At 43.7% G+C, this 20,307-nt stretch overlaps 1 protein-coding gene across 1 annotated transcript in view; it reads right to left on the bottom strand.

Annotated features, from left to right (window-relative positions):
* LOC311223290 (docking protein 2-like) overlaps positions 1–20,307 on the bottom strand; it is a 103,404-nt gene that overhangs the window by 59,164 nt on the left and 23,933 nt on the right. Inside the window, exons 3-4 of the mRNA XM_084308083.1 lie at positions 12,737–12,904; positions 8,969–9,071 (exon numbers count right to left, since the gene is read on the bottom strand). Coding sequence (XP_084164209.1) covers positions 8,969–9,071; positions 12,737–12,904 — 271 coding nt within the window. The remainder of the gene's footprint in view (positions 1–8,968; positions 9,072–12,736; positions 12,905–20,307) is intronic.

The raw sequence follows: 20,307 nt of genomic DNA, 5'->3' as shown, positions 1-20,307 counted from the left end.
GCTTGGCTGGTCGTTCATACTAATACAATTGGCAGTATTAGGGGGTGGGAAGCTGGTGGGTGGGGATCGGACGTTGTGGACAGCGACTCCTACAGGTCGGTTGGTGCGCCTGTGCAGTAGAATCAGGATTTTTAAATGGGGAGAAAAAGTAGATAAAAGAAAAAAATATGAAAAGGTCACTTTACTTTATAAAAAATGTAAATTAAAATAAAAAATAAAGAACGGGAGTGGGTCTTGTATAGCAATAGATGGATATAGCAAGATAGCATAAGGATATAGTATAACTGTATATTGTATAGTATAGTATTGTGTACATAAGTCTCAGTGCCTCATCTGTAGCTTAACACTGTATTGCACTATCGCAGGACCTTAGCATGTCTTTTACCATGCATTTTAAACTTTATGTACATTATACCTGTTATGTCTTATTCTTATTACTTGTATTATTGCACAATCGCTGCGGGCATGACCACCCGCATTTCACTGTATGCCCTGTATGCCGTGACAAATAAAGATGTTAATTGACTATTTGGAAAGTACTAGAAGCCAAGGCCTTGTGATGATGAAGAATTATGCTGTGTGTTGGCCAACGCAGCTTGATTGATTGATTGATTTCATTGAACAATCTAAAATCATCAGCCATCACATATAATTTAAAACCGTCGAGGATTAAAACACAATAAAACCTTACGGTTTATTTCCATTATGGTCCTCAAAAGGGGGGGAACAAGATGACCAGTATGCACAAATAAGACATACAAATAAAATGTTCAAGCATTATGAATATGTAAATATGAATAATAAAATAAATGCAATAACACAAACAAACACATCACACAGCTACAGCACAAGTCTACAGCACACCTGCATATATCATTATTCTGCGTGACTAAGCCATTTCTTCATAGCTTGTTTAAAATGTCTTTCTGAGTCAATACTTTTTATAGACACTGGCAGTTTATTCCACTCACAGGCTGCTGAGTACCGAAAGGTATTTTTCCCCATTGAGCTCTTGAATTTGCACAGTTTAATGTCAAACCCTTAGGGGTCACGCTGGAGCTTTGAACCCGTCGGCGGACAACAAAAGAATTAGAATCCCTCTTAAATGCTCAAAAAGGACATCTTTTCAGAAATCGATAAAAATAGAAAAATGGCCATTTCTAGTGCTTTGACATGTAAGGTATACGTCCCCCAACTTGCTAAACCTAATACGACTTGTAAATACGTTTAATTCTTGCTAGATGGTATGATTGTAATAATCTCCATTTGCGATAAGAACTACATCGCGTCACGAAACGCACATACATGGACGCGCGCACACACAAACAGCGCATAGGTGTTAATCACTGAGTGATCTAATATGCATATTCTTCAGCGCGAGAGGGGGGGGGTTGTGTTTCTCACTGTCTGTCGTTGATAATATAATCTGAAGAGGTCCTGCATTATTATTATTATTATCATTCTCGAGAATACACGGGACCCGACAGAACGTTAATTTATGTATTAAAAGTAGTCTTATGCTTTTCATCCTCGCCCGTGTACTGTATATACCCACGTTGCGCTAAAACAACATAAACTACTGTATGGCAGAGACAGAGTGCGTGTGTGTACGAGTTAGAAAGGTGCGCTCACAGGGGCGTAGCTGGAGATTCTGGGCCCCATGAAAGAATCAATTTGTGGGCCCCCAATCTATTAAAAAATGTGGGGCCCCCAATCTATAAAAAAATTTGGGGCATTTGCTGGGCCATTGGAATCATCCTAACCCCCCCCCCCCCCCCCCAGCTACTCCCCTGCACACACACACACACACTCTCTCTCTCTCTCAAACAGAGAAATCAAAAGAAATCAGTACATTACAGAAGGAATTTCTTGTACAGTCTTGTACAGTGGGTGACAATATTGTCACAAGGAAAGATGAAATTACATACCTAGGTTTGCCAGGAAATGCTCAGAGAATTGTTGCATATATAGAACACAAATGTTCTAGAATGTTCGATTATGACATCATACTGTGTAGTGTGAAAAAACATGCATTCTCATAAATATTACGATCAAATCTATTTTGTACTTGATGATACATTTGAAATTGGTTTGGTTATGATCATGTTATTAGTGTGTGTGTGTGTGTGTGTAAAAAACTAATTAATAATATAATTATTATAAATGTCTCTCTCTGTATATATCTCTGTATCTCTTTCTTTCTTTCTTTCTTTCTTTCTTTCTTTCTTTCTTTCTTTCTTTCTTTCTTTCTTTCTTTCTTTCTTTCTTTCTTTCTTTCTTTCTTTCTTTCTTTCTTTCGTTCTTTCTCTCTCTCTCTCTCTCTCTCTCTATCTCTCTCTCTCTCTCTATCTATTACTAAATAAGATAGGATAAGATATTCCTTTATTGATCCCCTTGGGGAAATTCAGGCATCATAGCAGCATGGGGGGGGGGGGGAGTGGGGGGGGGGGTACAGGTAGTAAACAACACAGTGTACAGGTAGTAAAAACAACACAGGCAGTGTATAGATATTATATATCTATATATATATATCTAAATGTCTAAACCTCGGTCTATCTAGTGTGTGTATACACCAGTATCACTGACTACCACGGCAAGCCTATAGAAAATGATTCTATTTAATAATAATAATTATTATTATTATTATAAATGTCTCTCTCTCTGTATCTTTCTTTCTTTCTTTCTTTCTTTCTTTCTTTCTTTCTTTCTTTCTTTCTTTCTTTCTTTCTTTCTTTCTTTCTTTCTTTCTCTCTCTTTCTATTATATTACTATTATATATCTATCTAAATATCTAAACCTCTGTCTATCTAGTGTGTGTATGCATGGCATCAAATCAAAGTGTGTGTTGCCTGTATTGATCAGTCACACTATACCCCCATTCAGCCGTAATTGTTCCCTGCTGGGCCTTTGTTTCATGGTGTGAATTAGTCATTGACATTGACATTGACATCACATTGCATTCTGGGAAGGAGTGTAGTTCCCTTATCATTAGCTGAATTCACTGAATTCTCTTCAGAGGCTCCTGCTGCAAATTGGTAATGACTGTACCAGAATGTTTGATAGGACATTGATTGAAAACTATCGTCTCAAATTTGACAATTGATGGCTTATTTTGAAGGTATGAATCTGTAATTTGACATTATGTAACAAAAAAAAAAAATATTCTGAGAAGGTGGAGCTAGAAACTCTAGACCTCAGGGGGTTAAACTGCCCCTGGTTGCATATGAGTGGGTGTCCCTAAAGCACATAAAATAATTTGACAAATATGAGGGGACCCTATTGTACATTATTTTATGGGTAAGGCACAACTTAATTTGAATCACCCGTTTTTCCACTGGGAGCCAGTTTAGTTGATTAAGTATAGCTACATCCAGGTGAGTGCGGGTAGGAAGCTTCATCACTACTCTAATCATTTTATTTTGGGTAGTCTGAAATGTATTTTTTATTCTCTGCAGTGCACTACTGTACCAGAAGGGGGCAGCGTAGTCAAAATGACTCTGGATCAGGGCACCTGATAACATCCTTAGTGTTTTACTATCCAACATCTCAAACTTACGTGCCAGGAGTTTGGTCTTTTTGCTTATTTTAGCAAGGGCTTTCAAGGCCATAGCCTCCCCTGTGAGATGTTTGTCTAAGGTGCATCCTAAATAAACTACCGAATCCTTACCAGCAATGACTGACTCTCCTACCTGGATCTTCAATCCTGGGGACTTTCGCAGCTTTACTTTGGATCTAAAAAGTATGGCCTCAGTTTTCCCAAGGTGGAGAGACAGCTTATTGTCGGCCAGCCATGTTCCCACACTCTGAAGCTCCTTACTTAAGGTCTTCTCTACCTCTCCTAGGTCTTTGTGAGACACAAGAATGGCATACAGGCAGATTTCATGTCATTAATATATAATAAAAAAAGCGTGGCCCTAGCACACTCCCTTGAGGGACCCCACAGCTAACATTCTTGGGGGAGGAAAGGGTACCATTTATATCGACCATTTGGGTCCTACCCGAAAGGTAGGAGTTTACCCATTCAATTGACAACCTCATCTCCAACAACGATGAGTCCATTTACCGGCAGGGCAGAGCAGTGAGGTGGTGCTCAACCAACAACCTCCTGTTCAACACCTCCAAAACCATGGAAATTGCCATAGATTTCAGGACTTCAAAAAAAAAAACACAAGCTGATTTACCAAAATTACCAATTAAGCAATGCGACTGGAAATTTGGCCCCATAATCACTCATGCGATCCGGATATGGCGCGAAACACAAAAAAAATATTCTACTCTACATAAATGGCATAATCATACTCCCTTATTCAATAACAATGCACTCTGGATAGGAAAACAACCTATAAGATTCCCTAGATGGGAAAAGCAAGGCATACACTCATTAGGAGACGTCTTCAATAAACAGGGTTTTTGTAGTTTCAAGGAAATACGCAAAAAATGTAATCTCACCAAGTCCACATATTACTTTTACGCACAGTTATTGGCATGTTTGAAGGCTCACAGTGTTCCATTAAATATACCAATTGTACACCACAGATACCACAAATTCTTCTATGAAAGAGAGACATCAAGAGGTTTTGTTTCAGATTTTTATCATCAATTACTAACGTCCTCATATGAAACCCTCCACCTAGACTCCGTCTGGAGGAGGGATATACCAGACCTGGAAAGTGATTTTGATTGGCAAGAAGCCTGGGCTCAATCTTAACTATATTCACAGGACATACTTGACTCCTATAAGACTAAAAAAAAATGGGTCTTATACAAGACTCCAAATGCTCCTTATGTACAAATGGGGACGAGGGGACATTTATGCACATGTACTGGGACTGCCCACCAGTTAAGATATTCTGGAAAGAGGTGACCCAGCAACTATCAAATCTCTTAACTTGGAATATACCTGTACACCCCTCTGTACTACTGCTGAATGATGTTTTTGAGTGTGCAGTACATCCACAGCTAAAGAGATTGGTTTTATCGGGTATCACAGTGGCTAAAAAGCTGATAGCATCACGATGGTTCCAACCGGAAAAAATTTGCCGAAAGGTCTGGATTATTACATATCTCGATGTGATCTATCAAGAAATATCTACAGCAAGAATTTTGGGTCTCAATGAATCCAAAATGACATTGTGGTTAGAAGTGGTGGAGAAAATAAAAGCTAGCATATAATGGTAATGTCTGGTTAGGAGCAAGGGAAAGTGGATGGATTATCCGGAAGGGGGGGGTACAAGCTGGAGCATATGTGTGTAGGTTTTTAGATAACAGGTATTAAGGGTATATCCTATATAAGACAATTAACTAAAATGTGATTTCATTGGATGTACACTGACAACTAATGCTTGTATATCTTATCGTGTGTTGTCATGTTTGTTTATGTGTTTGTTTAAAAAATAATAAAAAAAAAAATACAAAAAAAAATAAAACATACTCCCAATAACCATTTCAGACCAACCCATAACCCTAACTGAATCATTCAAGTTCCTCGGCACCCACATCAGAAATAAACTCAAATGGGACATTAACACCACTGCCATCATCAAAAAGGCCCAGCAGCGCCTGTACTACGCCTGCTGGTCCAATTCTACACCGCCATAATTCAAAGCATCCTCACCTCATCCATCACAGTCTGGTACGGACCACGGTTCCACTGACAAACACACCAAACACAAACACCAAACACAAAGCCTCTAGGCTTGACCTGAACAAACTCCAGTTCGCTCAGAACAGGGCGGCACACCTCGCTCTGCGCTGCTCTGTGAGGAGTAGTGTTGGAGTGATGCATGCCGCGCTGACCTGGATGACAGTGGAAGAGGATGGCATGTAGCCTGGTAACTTTTTTGTTTAATATCTGTAATACTGGGAAACCGGAGGGTTTGCACTCACAACTGTACCCAACTAATATGAGATATGGATATAGCACAAGGCAAACATTAGATTCATGCTTTACTTTACCTCTACCAAAAACAAATGCTCTGAAAAAGACGGTAATGTATAGAGCAGTTGCTTATTGGAATAAAATACCCAGAAATATAACTATGGTAAGGAACAAATGTATGTTTAAAAAAAAGTTTAAAATTGCGCTCATGAATAATGAGTTACATTTTGGTCATTGACTTGACTTATTATGGAAATTAGTATGGAAATATAAAGGTGATCGGTGACTTGAGAACAGTTATGCTATATTATGAGTTAAAATCATATAAATGATTTTGAACTGTTTTGTTCTTATGGACTGACTATGTAATTTGTATTTTATGGTTGGAGAATTGTGATATCTAACTTATGAATATTGAGTGAGCTTTTATTCACTGTTTTGTTAGTTGTGATGTTTTCTTGTGAGTACTTCAATGTTTGTGGTTTTATATTTTTATTTAAACTTTTTTTGTGTGTGTTTGTATTTTTTATGTTTGGACCCCAGGAAGAGTAGTCTCACTTTGGTGTAGACTAATGGGAATCCACAATAAAACAATAAAACAATAAAACTCCAACGCACCAATACAGCCTCCAAAGTAATTGGCTGCCCCCTCCCCTCTCTGGACTCCATCTACACCTCACGCACAGTCACCCGCTCTGGTGAAATAGTCAACGATCCCTCCCACCCAGCACACCACATATTCCAGTGCATGCCATCAGGTCGCTACAGGTCCATTTGAACCAGACACACACGCTTCACAAACAGTTTTTTCCCCACAGCAGTCCGAACACTAAACACCCTGGCCCACCCCCCTTTGCACAGATGGGCAAGCACTGACACTGTTACATGTGACTGTCCTGTATGTATTCATGTATATATGTATTTATTGTGGGGATTGGAAGATGGGAGGGGGGCGTTTGATGTTTGATGTTTCATGTTGATGTCCCTTTGTGCCTTTAACAAACTGTACCGCAAACAATTACCATCAACCATCGTTGTGTGGCATTAAAGAATCTTGTATCTTGACAACCTGCTGAAGCCTATGGCCTTTAATTTCATTAGCAGGATGCCATGGTCGACCGTATCGAAGGCCTTTTGGAGGTCGAGCAAAGCCATTCCACAAAAGTGGCCTGCGTCAACCTCTTTTCTGATGCGGTCCGTTAAATAAAGGAGGCATGTTTCCGTAGAGTGGGATTGTCTAAAACCTGACTGTAGTTCGAATAAAATGTTGTGACCTGTTAAAAATTCATTAATAATCTGCTCGTGAATAATCTTTTCCATGACCTTGGATAGAACACTTAAAACTGAAATTGAACTTCATTAAACGCACGGGTTCTGGGGTATTTTTTCTTGCTTACGTATCCGATTGTGTTCGCGCCCTCAAACAAACCACTCTGGGTTCACTTGTAAGGTGTGGTTGTCTGGTATGGAGCTGTGTTCTATTGAGGTGTCCAGACCTCCCCTAAACAAACAGGCGACTGTGGGTGGCTGCACCGTGTTCCATTCTGCCAGACTCCCATCCCAATTTCGTATCGTCCAATTCAACCCTCCCCTGTCTCGAACGCTGTTTCTTGCCTCCCACAAGCCGGCTGCAATGTGGACGAAGCCATACATAGCACGAGTTCCCTCCGATACTCGAGGTAGCAGCCGTCGCATCTTTTCACCTGCGCGGCGCGATCTTTCAGCGTCAGGGGTCTGCGCTTTGGAAGGGCGCTGCCCCCATCGCTTCTTGATTCTACTGCGCAGGCGCACCAACCGACCTGTAGGAGTCGTTGTCCACAACGTCCGATCCCCACCCCTCAGTTTTCCCACCCCCTAACACTGCCAATTGTATTAGTACGGACGACCAGCCAAACTGAAAACAATGTGGAGAGCTGGGCTCGAACCCAGCGTCTCCAGCATTGGTGGTGAGTGCCTTGCCCACTGCACCACCTAGCCGCCCTGGCCTATAGTTTTCTATACTCTTAAAGATAATGCTGTTAAGAAATGGTGGGTGGAATTCTCAATCCACTGTGGATTACTGCTAGTAGCCTACAGTAGTTCCATAACGCACAGCCTGCGTTAAAGAGAAGTATCTCTGAAGTTGTTTAGCCTTAAATAAAGAGGCTTGTCACTCAGTGAAACAGCTGAAAGAGGAAGTGTTTGTCCTGTGTTGATAAAAAGCTGAGGCTAGCTAGCCGGTCACTGTAGCCTGCAACAAACCCACAACCGCAACACAGGAAGTAGCAAGTATGCAAGACTTTTTCCGCTACGTCACGCAGCGCACTAGCTAGCAGCAGGTGGCAGTGTGTGAGGGAACAGGAGATGTGTCAGCTAGAGAACACCGCAGGGAACTAAATATAGAACAAGAGAAGACACAATACTGCCATGGTAATAGACACAAAGAGAAGCTGGGTTTGGTTGTGGGCGCATCATGGATTTTCAGTAGATCAGTAGGTATTTCAGTCAGTCAGATAGACAGGTATAGAGTTCTACAGACAGACCGACAGACTGACAGTCAGTTAAAGGAACATGCCAATATTATGGGAAATGCACTTACTGTCTTCTCCAGAGTCTGACAAGAAGATACCAATTTCCCCCCTGTGTGTGTTCAGTAGAAAGCTGTCCAGCTGCAAGCTAGCCTAGCTTAGCTTAAACAGGCAGAAAGGTGGTCGGGCAGATAGGCAGCTGGTGTAGAGTCTTGCAGACAAACAGACAGTTAAATAGACATTGATTGAATGATTGATTGATTGATTGATTGATTGATTGATTGATTGATTGATTGATTGATTGATTGATTGATTGATTGATTGATTGATTGATTGAACATTTTATTAACAGATTGCAGAATGGGTACAATACAGTACGGCTCAATACACACAATTGTTAAGGGGATGCAGACCAGAGAAAGACTTTCGTCTTGTTTACATCAGGGTCCCCCATTTTCAATTCATCATAACATATGACATACATGACATACAGATAGACAGTACTGTTACATCCAGACATTTATGACATACCAGATCTACAAATATACAGTACTGTTTAAGAGTACAACGCCTGTCAGTGTACCTGTCTCTCTTCCGCTGTACAGAGAGTTTACCTCCATCCCCTCTGGCTCTGCCTGGATGGGTCTCTGACTGCTCATCGTCCCACTGCGCTCTCCCCAGTTCATCTATACACACATAATCCTCATTACCATCATTAAAACTACAGGGTATATCTGTCATGTCGGTCTTCAGCCTCTGATCAGGTGGGCAGTGGGGTTACTTTAAATTGGTATTGTTATTTATAAAGAAAGATAATAATAATAAAAGGATGAGTCTGTCACCAAAATATAGCTGTTCTTACATTACATTGTATATAAAAGAATGAGAAAATGAATTGTCATTTGACCTTTTATTTCCATGCATTGGTAGGTTTATTCCAGCTATATGCAGCATAATAACTGAAGACTGCTTCACCATGTTTAGTTGTAATATTATACAATGGCATGCAAATTTCTTGATTCTGATTGGCTGAAACAGTCAAGTTACCGGTTGTTATTTCGTATAACACACTCCACGTGACCCCAGATCCCTCCCACAACCGAATTACTTTATTTTTTCTGTCTGAATCAATCCGCCATAGATAGAAAAATGGAAGTATGAATAGTATGAATAGCTTTTGAACGAATCCTCCAAAAAAGATAGTCAACTGGAATATGTTAGTTCGTTACATACACATGGATTATGTAATTAATTTGTCATGACCCATTGTGAAACAAAAGAAAAATCGCGGACAAAAAAAAAGAAAAAAAAAAGGCTGTTGATCTTTAAAACTGGGGGGGTAACTGTACATTGGATTATCCACGAAACCTTACTTGGTCCCAAGAAAAGGGTCTTGTGTATTATTGGGTTAGGACATTTACTGTACATTGGAGGGGGTTGGGTTAGGACATTTACAGGGGCCAGTTTCGAATTGCAGTCTCCCTCTTTTGGTTTTGAAAGTGGGTAGTGATTCACATTCCTTTACAGCTGTGGGTAGGGCGTTTAGTCCCTTGTTTGAGCCGAATCTGGGTTTAACATGGTTTGTGGCGCTCCCTCTGGTGTCTACTAGTGGATCTACTATTGGATCTACTTTCTCTGTGGATGGTTTTGTGAATAAATCTCCATTATGCTTCAATTACTGTGTGTTTATTGTATAGCAATAAGGTTGGGTGAATTCGGTCATTGTATAGACGCATTACATCACTTGAAGTTGTGTGTTATACAAATTAGATCATGCCTAACAACCACCCATAGGCGTGATCTAATTTGTATAACACACTCCGTCGTGTGATGTAATGCTTAAGTAATAGTTAGCAGACTGCTCCCTAATGGCCTTAGAGGTATGTCAATTCTATGGCACACTGGTAGCCAATGCAGAGACCTGAGAACTAGTGTAATATGTTCAGCTTTCTTAGTCTTTGTTAGAACTAGCATTCTGAATGAACTGTAGCTGCCAAGTCCTTTTTTTTATGGAAGACGTGAGAAAATACTATTGGTACGTAGCTGTATGGTGGTGGTTGGATGGGGGGGGGGGGGGCGTGTGGTGTTGTGGGTGGTCTGGGATGGCACTGGGACCTTTTGGACGCTTTGGGGGTTGTGGTGGGTTCTTCATGCAGGCAGTCCCTGGGGTGTCGGTGGGTTGGGAGAGTTCAGTGGTGGGGACTGGCCGGGATCCGTCGGGACGCGTGCAGGAGGCTGGTGTTCGACTCTGGGGGAGGTCTGGGTGGGGAGGAGCCTATGGCTTCGGCTGGGCCTTTTCCGGACCTTTTCTGGAGTTGGGTGCTGGTCTCTTGCATGTGTTTTGTGCGATTTAATATTCCTTGCGTGGAGGGCTCGCTGCGGCTTCTGCTGTGTTTCTAGGTGTCTCGGGGGTCCAGGTAACGCCTCGGACCGTCCGTGGTGCTGCATGTCTTCTCATTTGACCGTTGTTGTCTGCTTAAGTGTTTGGAGTTGTGGCTCCTTTGGCGTGGCTGCAGGTCCTGGGGTCATTTCCTCCATGGAGTTTGGGGGTGGGGAGGTGGTATTAGCTGGTTTCCTCGTGGTGGTGGCGAGGTCGCCGGGACCAGGGTAGATGGTGCAGCCAGTGGGGTTGGCATTCCTGTCGCCGTGCATGGCAGTGTGAGTGGCACGCTGGGTTGTTTGTGTTTTCCTTCGGTCATGGCACGTTTTATCGGGGGAGGGGGGGTCTTGGATGGGGATATGGTGGGGATTGATGTTTGGGAGACTGGCTGTTTCGGGGGGGTTCACAAGCCTTCGAGCAACATTGTACCTATTGTACTTATTTTATGCCTATTCTTATGTCTGCGCGTTTACGTTGCACTACTTTTATTGTCTTTTATACCTATTCTTAAGTCTGCAATTTATGCATTGTTTTTTATTCTGTCAACTATATGCTGATGTTATGCCTTTGTTTGTTTGTTTGTTTGTTTGTTTATTTACACATATAAAAACAATTACATATATAATTATTTATATATTATAAATATTTTTACCGATACCGATATACCGATATTGTCCAACTCTTCATTTCCGATACCGATATCAACCGATACCAATATATACAGGGTCCCCCCCCCCCCCCCCCCCCCCCCCCCAAAAACTGAATAATTTCAGGTAATTAACATTACATATCTCTTGTCGTGGAATTAACACAACATTATGCATACTTTTGACAATAAAAAAATCAGAATGTGTTCTTACTTGCTTGCCTGGGTAAATAAAGGTTTTCCTTTAGAGAATAAATAAAGGTTTTTTCATTTCATTTAATTGTATTGTTGGTACAAATCAACTTTAATATAATGAGGTAGTTTTGATTATTGGACAGAGTAACGTATATGATGCAATGTGACTCATGGTACATTCTGATTGGCTGGATGGTTCAGACAGCTAATCAAATGCTTCTAACATGAGACAACGTGATGAAGTGACTATAGCAGCAGAAGTTCCCCAAAATATGCTCTCTCTCTCTCTCTCTCTCTCTCTCTCTCTCTCTCTCTCTCTCTCTCTCTCTCTCTCTCTCTCGCACACGCACACGCACACGCACACGCACACGCACACGCACACGCACACGCACACGCACACACACACCTCAGCTAGATTTGGGGAAGTTGTGCTATGTGTAAGGGTTCAGATGATGGTGTTGAAACCTTGTGTCTGTTCTGACTCATTCTGTTCTATCCATGTTATCACAGTGGACCCCCCATCCCTGCTGAACTAAACTATGTCAGGCTGATCCTGGATCAGATGACACTAATCCAGACACTAAAAACCTTTACATTTACAGGTTGTATGCGTGTACATTTAACTTAACATGCCTCGAGTGTTACCGTTCCTACCTCAGTAAAGGCTAGTGTGTTTACATTTGTTTAGAGAGTCTATTCTATATTAAACAGTATATTAGTCCTTTTTACAAGTAGAATAGCGTTTACTTGGATTAAAGTTAAAGTTTCAGCTCAGATTGTTTATCTCTGCTATGACATCGTCTGGGTGTAAAAACAAAAGTCAGTTCTAGGTTACATCTTGATGACATCACAGATCTACCTGTGTGTGTGTGTGTGTGTGTGTGTGTGTGTGTGTGTGTGTGTGTGTGTGTGTGTGTGTGTGTGTGTGTGTGTGTGTGTGTGTGTGTGTGTGTGTGTGTGTGTGTGTGTGTGTGTGTGTGTGTGTGTGTGTGTGTGTGTGTGTGTGTGTGTGTGTGTGTGTGTGTGTGTGTGTGTGTGTGTGTGCACGTGCATGTGTGTGTGTGTGCGCGCATGCATGTGTGTGCGTGCGTGCGTGTGTGTGTGTGTTTTGAGAGCGGGTGTATACTCACGGGAAATGCTATCTCACAGAGTTTGTGTGTCCAGTCGTCCAGTTGGTCTCTCTCAACAGCAAAGACGTACAGTTTCTCTGTTGTCTCCACCAGGAAGGGACCACAGTCTTTGGGACAACCCTCCATCACTTCCTCTGACACACGGATACAGTCACTGAGACGGATCACCTGTAGGAGACGGGACACGTTCACCTCTTGGACACACACTGAGCCCTCTGGCTCTCTTCTGGATGAATGTCCATGTCCAGACACAGGACCTGCAGACTTGGGACTGATTTCTGATTTCTGAGTTTTCAAGTTCAGGATTCTAAGAGGGTTTGGGGGTTCTGAGTAGGAACCGCTGTGTCTCCATAGCAACCATCCCTGCCTACCTCTGGTACCTGCACACCTGCCTTGTCTCCATTAGCTATGTTTAGCCTGGCTGGGGCTAGCCATGGTCTAGCATAGTATGGTATGGTTGGGTTTGTGTCTTCATTGGCTATGTTCAGCCTGGCTGGGGCTAGCCATGGTCTAGCATGGTTTGGTATGGTTGGGTTTGTGTCTCCATTAGTTATGTTTAGCCTGGCTGGGGCTAGCCATGGTCTAGCATAGTATGGTATGGTTGGGTTTGTGTCTCCATTACTTAGTTATGTTTAGCCTGGCTGGGGCTAGCCATGGTCTAGCATGACATGGTTGGGTTTGTGTCTCTATTGTGTTTCTTTTAAACTCCAGGCAACCATTAAAAATTCACACCACCGAGTAGGCTACATAAACACGACACTCAATGCAGACACGAACACTATATTTAACCTATCTTTTGTGCCTTCCACAATAAGCATACAACCTTCTAATTGTTTACCATCAGTAGCCTACTTAGCCGACAGGCTAATCAACATGCTGGTTAGCTGCGTTAGCTGTATGGCTGATGCAGGTAGCCTAGCAGGAGTAACAGATAGCACTAGAGAGCTGTTACTTTATCGCTTTCTCACTTTTTTTTCTCTCTCTTACCTTGGTTGGGGAGTAAACTGCACAACTGACTGTTGCTGTAACGTGACCCTCAACGCAGATAGGTAGGCTACAGCTCAGCGTTCAACACCATAGTCCCCACCAGACTGGTGGACAAGCTGATCGAGCTAGGCCTGAGCTCCGCCCTGAGCGCCTGGGTACTGGACTTTCTGAGTGAAAGACCCCAGGCGGTCAGGGTGGGGGGTCAGACCTCCAACACCATCACCCTGAGCATCGGGTCCCCCCAGGGCTGTGTTCTAAGCCCCCTGCTGTACTCACTCTACACACACGACTGTGTGGCCAAGTTCAGCTCCAACTCCATTGTGAAGTTCGCCGACGACACGGTGGTGGTGGGGCTGATCTCGGACAACGACGAGAAGGCCTACCGGGAGGAGGTTGAGGTACTGGAACGTTGGTGCCAGGACAACAGCCTGCTCCTGAACATTGGTAAAACCAAGGAGCTGATCGTGGATTATAGGAGAGGACAGCGGGAGACACACACACCACTGAGGATTAACGGGGCTACCGTGGACAGGGTGAGCAGCTTCAAGTACCTGGGGGTCCACATCTCAGAGGACCTGACATGGTCAACACACATAGGCACAGTAGTAAAGAAAGCGAAGCAGCGCCTCTACCACCTGAGACAGTTAAGGAAGTTCAGAGTATCGGGGAAGATACTCCAGTCCTTCTACTCAGGAGCTGTAGAGAGCATCTTGACCGGAAACATCACTGCCTGGTATGGGAACAGCACGGCACAGGACAAGAAGGCCCTACAGAGTGTGGTGCGCTCAGCCGAGCGTACCACGGGTATTGCGCTACCTCCCCTGCAGGCTCTATACAACAAGAGGTGCAAATCCAGAGCCTGCAGGATAATAAAAGACCCCCACCACCCCAATAACAGCCTGTTCCAGCTGCTGAGGTCAGGCAGACGCCTGCGAATTCTAGAGACTAAGACGGAGAGGCTTAGGCTAAGCTTCTTCCCCCAGGCCATCAGAGCCTTGAACAATGAACATTGAGAGACACAGAAACTGAACTATCCACACACAAGTACATACACGACACGCACGCTGAGCACGCTCACACACTAGCAGCCACTTTAACACACGCACACTTATGGCCAGAGGAAAGGCCACTTAAAGTAGTATAACATCAGGAACAGTGTATTGCACTACTAAAGCTAACTAGCATGTCCTATATGCTCTGTAAATACTAATGTACAGATACCGAGATGGCACACCATGTACCTGTTTATTGCACTGTTTTATTGGATTCTATTAATATGTTGTACCACTGTATTTTCATTGGATTCTATTATATGTTGTACCACTGTATTGCACATCGTCGCGGGCAAGACCAGCCGCATTTCATTGTATACCTGTATGCCGTGACAATTAAAACTCTTGAATCTTGAATCTTGAATCTTGACATATCCTCTGTTTCACCCACAGTAAACATAACATCACTTAGGTCTTTCTAAGTTGTATTTTCCAACATTTTATGGCATCAAACAATACTCTGGCAGTTAATTAGTTGACTTTTTGTCAACAACTGATTGTTAAATATAAATTAAAAAAAACTGAATCATGTGAAATGTATGTTTTTTTTTTATATATACATTTTCACACATTTATTTTGAAGGCTAAACGTCCTAATCTGTTTTTCCGGACCGGAAATTGTATTGTTGTTGCTTGGCTGCTCTAAACTGGTAGTAATGAGCCACGAGAGAAGCTGGAGTTTAAATTGAGGTTGTACTGTCTTTTTGGCTGAGTGCTCCAGAAAATCTAATTTGACTTAATTTCAACTATTCACTCCATTCAATCAGTACCATTGCAAACCGTATAGCTCTCCAATGTCCTGCATTATTACAGTGACAGTGCATATTTGACCCTGTTGGAAGAGTGACAACTTGAAATAAAATGTGTTATTTGGAGATAAGACACACTGGGGCACTAAGAGCTTTCTAATGTCCATATCAAGTTACTCTAGTGTTGGTCCATATAACCATATGGCTAAACCCATACAGGTTATCTGTATAGCTGGACATGGACTGTGGGTGCGTGGTTGAGCTTCTGTCCTTAAAGCTTATACACTTGCCTTATAAGTGTTTATCATCAGTAGCCTACTATCTCGTGCGGATATAAACCACCTACAAGGACAATGTTTGGTTGGTTGCACATTTTTAGCACAGCCTTCTAATATTGGACTGTATCCTACAACTGATTCCCTACTGTAACGTGACACTCAATACAGACTGGTACATGATGCAACCTATCCTCTGTTTTATCCACAGTATGTGTGAATCACGATTTTTCTCTCTAAGAATTGAGATCACGATTTTCTCATACGATTCTTATTTTTTCAATAAAATTATTTATTGCACTTCTTCAGACAACACAACATATATGAAAGTGCCTGACTTAAACTTAAATATATATGAAAGTGCTTGACTTAAACTGAGATTGCATAGGTCTATGAATCGAGATTGCGACTATTCTTTTTTTATTTAATTTTTTCAGATGAATTGCCCAGCCCTAGTAAGAATACAGCTCTCTAAAAAGTTCACCATAGTTTAATATTCTCTGTGGACATAAGCCACTTGCACTGTAGTGCCAATGTTTAGTTGTCCACACTTGATTTATGTTTGATGCTCATGTTTGATTTATCTTGTACCAATGGTCACACATCTCAGGTAGCATAGAGTAAAGGTTAGTTGCCATGTTTTTCTCTAGGCTATTTTGGTATTTAGGGTTTTGCTTGCATCTCACAGATGCTTCGGCAAGGGAAGGGGTGTTTTCTGTGTTCTTTGTGTGTTTATTTGTGTGTATTATTTGTTCTCGTTTTGTATGTTTGTGTTTTCTGTACTGTACTATGTGTTCTTGGTTCTAGTTTTTGTGTTTTCTGTACTGTATTACTTGTTTTTGTTTTTTGATTTTACACATTCAAGGTCAACCAAAATCTCTGGTCTACATGGTACCCTGTTCTTTACACATCTTCTCCTTCCCAAGACATGACTCAGCCAGGTGTAGCCAGCTCGATAGGAGGAAATGGTCTTAATCTTAATATTTGGAATTGCAGAGGCATTAATAACCCAGTTAAACGTAGTAAGGTTCTCCACCACCTTCACCAATTAAAGGCTCATATTATTTTTCTGCAGGAGACTCATCTTACAACCTCACAACATTCCAGTCTTAGAAGCAGATGGGTGGGTCAAGTGTTTCACTCCTCATTTCAGAGTAAGGCCAGGGGGGTGGCTATTCTAATTCACAAAGAACTATCTAGAACTACTATGTCATATCCCTAGACGCAGAGAAGGCATTCGACAGGGTGGAATGGAAATACCTTTTCTACACCCTAAATAAATTCGGCTTTGGCTCTAAATTCACTACTTGGATATGACTTTTGTATTCATCCCCTCAAGCCTCAGTCAGGACTAATGACACACAATCCAGTTGGTTTCCCCTACAGCGCTCAACACGTCAAGGTTGCCCTTTAAGTCCTTTATTATTTGCCCTTGCCATAGAACCTCTTGCAATAGCACTCCGCCTTAACCCTCTCATCAAAGGTATAGTTATATAGGGCCATGAACATAAGGTATCGTTGTATGCGGACGATTTATTATTGTATACATCTGATATTTCTGTTTCTGTCCCCGCTGCCCTTATCACTATCGAATCCTTTGGTAGCTTATCAGGGTATAAATTGAACCTTAACAAGAGCGAACTCATGCCACTTAATATAGCCGCAAAAAAGTCTCCTTTACACAATCTGCCATTTAGGATTGCCCACGATGGCTTCGCTTATCTTGGGGTACTGTTACGTTCTGGACACCGACCTCGGTCGGTTACCACCCACATTCCTGGCATATGTCACTGGGCTTGTCACCTGTCATTTCCCTGTCAATTAGTGCTGTCACTTAGGGGTGTTTCCTGATTGGCTGTCACGGGGGTGTGTGTGGAATGTTGGTATTTTGTCTCTATGTAACATACCTCTCTTCTGCTTGTCCATTGTCAGGTCTTCACTAATTGCGTTCGGGGATAACGCGGACGGTTCTACTCTGGACCTCCAATAAGCTCCCATTTACCTTATTTTACACTTGTGCTATTAGCACTTGTTCTCTCTTAGCATTTACTCTGTGTTCTTACTATTAAAGTCGAACCTGTTCAAGAGTAAACACTCTCTGTCTCTGTGATTGCCTTCACCCATTGGAATTCACCTACCTGCATTCTGACAGAAGACCTGACCATCAGAATTCCATGGAGGCCATCATGGAGATGCTCCGGACGCAGGGAGCAGCCCAGACACGGATGGAGGAACATCAGCAGCTGGTCAGTGCCGAGTTAATCCGACTCAATGGGGTCGTCGGATCATCCCAAGCGGTGGCGCAGTCGGCGTTGGCCACAGCCCGACAAGCCCAAGAAGGAGTGGCTGGTGTTCAGTCGGCGGCGGGAGAAGCAGCGCTCCACGCAGAGGAGAGTCGGGGGGTGTTCGGGGTCCAGGAGCGGTCCCGCGAACCACATCTGCAGGCGCCCGCTCGCTATGACGGATCACCGGATGGTTGTCGGGAATTCATCACCCAGTGTCTACTCGTTTTCCGGCTGCAACCACGATCATTTCCATCGGAGACAGCGCAGGTAGCGTATATTATCACACTGCTCACCGGTCAAGCTCTCTCCTGGGCTACGGCGGAATTAGAGGCAGGGGCGATAATCTGCGACAGTCTGGACGCCTTTACCCGGGAATTGAGAAGAGTATTCGATACTTCCCGGGTACTCTCGATCTTCGAGGCTGGTGGTCGTCTTCTCGACTGCCGGCAGGGCCTCCGCACGGTCGCAGCTTATGCTATCAATTTTCGGATCTTGGCTCGGGAGACAGCTTGGGCGGAGAACGTCTGCGTGGTTCTGTTCGTCAGGGGACTCTCTCCGCGCGTGAGATCCCCGAGCAGCTGGAAGTGCTGATCAACACCACCATCAAGATGGATAATCGGCACCGGGAGAGGGAGAAGGAGCATGTCAACAACACCCAGCCCCAGGTATGTTTTCCCTCTTCTCCTGGTGTTGATAATTCCATGCATTACATAAGTGGGCCACTGGGTGATGAATCCATGCAACTTGGAGCGCTGTCGCTCTCGGACGACGAGAGGCAGCGCTTCATCAAAGAGCGACGCTGCTTCCGGTGCGGCCGCACCGGTCACCGCTTCGGCAGCTGTCGGGTCCAGGCTGTATCGGCTCGGCGCCAATCGGGGATGGAAGGTGCGCCGTCGGGCTTCGAAAAGGCGCCAGCAGGTGGGCTCATTCCTGCCAAAACCACGGATTCTCGTAAATTTTTTGAGGTGGCGATCAACTGTGGGGGTGACATTAGGGGAACTAAGGCTCTCATTGACTCAGGGGCGGCGGGCAATTTTATTCACGTGGGATTGGTGAAGGAGTGGGGAACCCCAGTGGAGGATTTAGGGGTTCCCTTACCAGTTTATGCCCTGGACGGTCGGCCTCTGGGCAGTGGGAGCGTCACCCAGCGCACAGTTCCCTTACACATCCGGGTGGAGGGTGGGGAGTGGGAATGGGTTAAATTTTTTGTCATCTTTTCCCCCTATTCTGTCATGGTGTTGGGTCATCCCTGGTTGTCGTCATGTGTTCGTGTCATTAATTGGAGCACGGGCGAACTCTCAACGGCGGCCGACGTCAAGTCGATCGTCAGCGGGAGTTTGCCCAAACCCTTGTCTCCCCCCCCCTCTTCTCTTTTGTCTCCTCCCTCTTTCTCCAGGATGGTGGGGAGCGTGGCAGATTCTGATCTACCCTCTAATCCCGATTTAATAGGGGTGCCTGAGATCTATTGGGACCTGGCGGACGTTTTTAGCAAGACGCGTGCTAAAGCACTTCCGCCTCATAGATCATACGACTGTCCCATTAATCTTCTACCCGGTACCTCCCCGCCTCGCGGGCGAATGTTCTCTCTCTCACGCCCCGAAACCTTGGCCATGAACACCTACATAGAGGAGGCATTGCTTGCGGGGCACATACGCCCTTCCACTTCCCCTGCCGGCGCTGGCTTCTTCTTTGTTGATAAGAAGGATGGGGATCAGCGCCCATGCATTGATTATAGGGGATTGAATGACGTTTCCATCAAGAACCGATATCCTTTACCCCTCATGGACACGGCCTTTGAGTGCTTACAGGGGGCACAGGTATTTTCTAAACTTGACTTACGTAATGCATACAACCTGGTCAGGATTAGAGAGGGAGACGAGTGGAAGACTGCATTTAACACACCCAATGGGCACTATGAGTATTTGGTCATGCCCTTTGGTTTGGCTAATGCTCCGGCAGTCTTCCAAGCCCTGGTTAACGACGTGCTGCGAGACTTGATTGGGGTGTCGGTGTTTGTCTACTTAGATGATATCCTGATTTTTTCTCGCAATATGGTGCAACACCAAATGCACGTTCGGGAGGTGCTAGACCGTCTCCTCAAGCATCAACTATTCGTTAAGGCTGAGAAGTGTGTGTTTCACACGGACACCGTGTCCTTCCTGGGCTTTGTGTTGACGAAGGGCGATCTGCGCATGGATCCAGCCAAGGTGAGTGCAGTTTTGG

The sequence above is a fragment of the Notolepis coatsorum genome (assembly GCF_963971535.1).
Source record: "Notolepis coatsorum genome assembly, chromosome: 2".
Lineage (NCBI taxonomy): Eukaryota > Metazoa > Chordata > Actinopteri > Aulopiformes > Paralepididae > Notolepis > Notolepis coatsorum.
The sequence above is the reverse complement of the archived record's forward strand: the minus strand, read 5'-3'. Positions and strand labels throughout refer to the sequence as shown.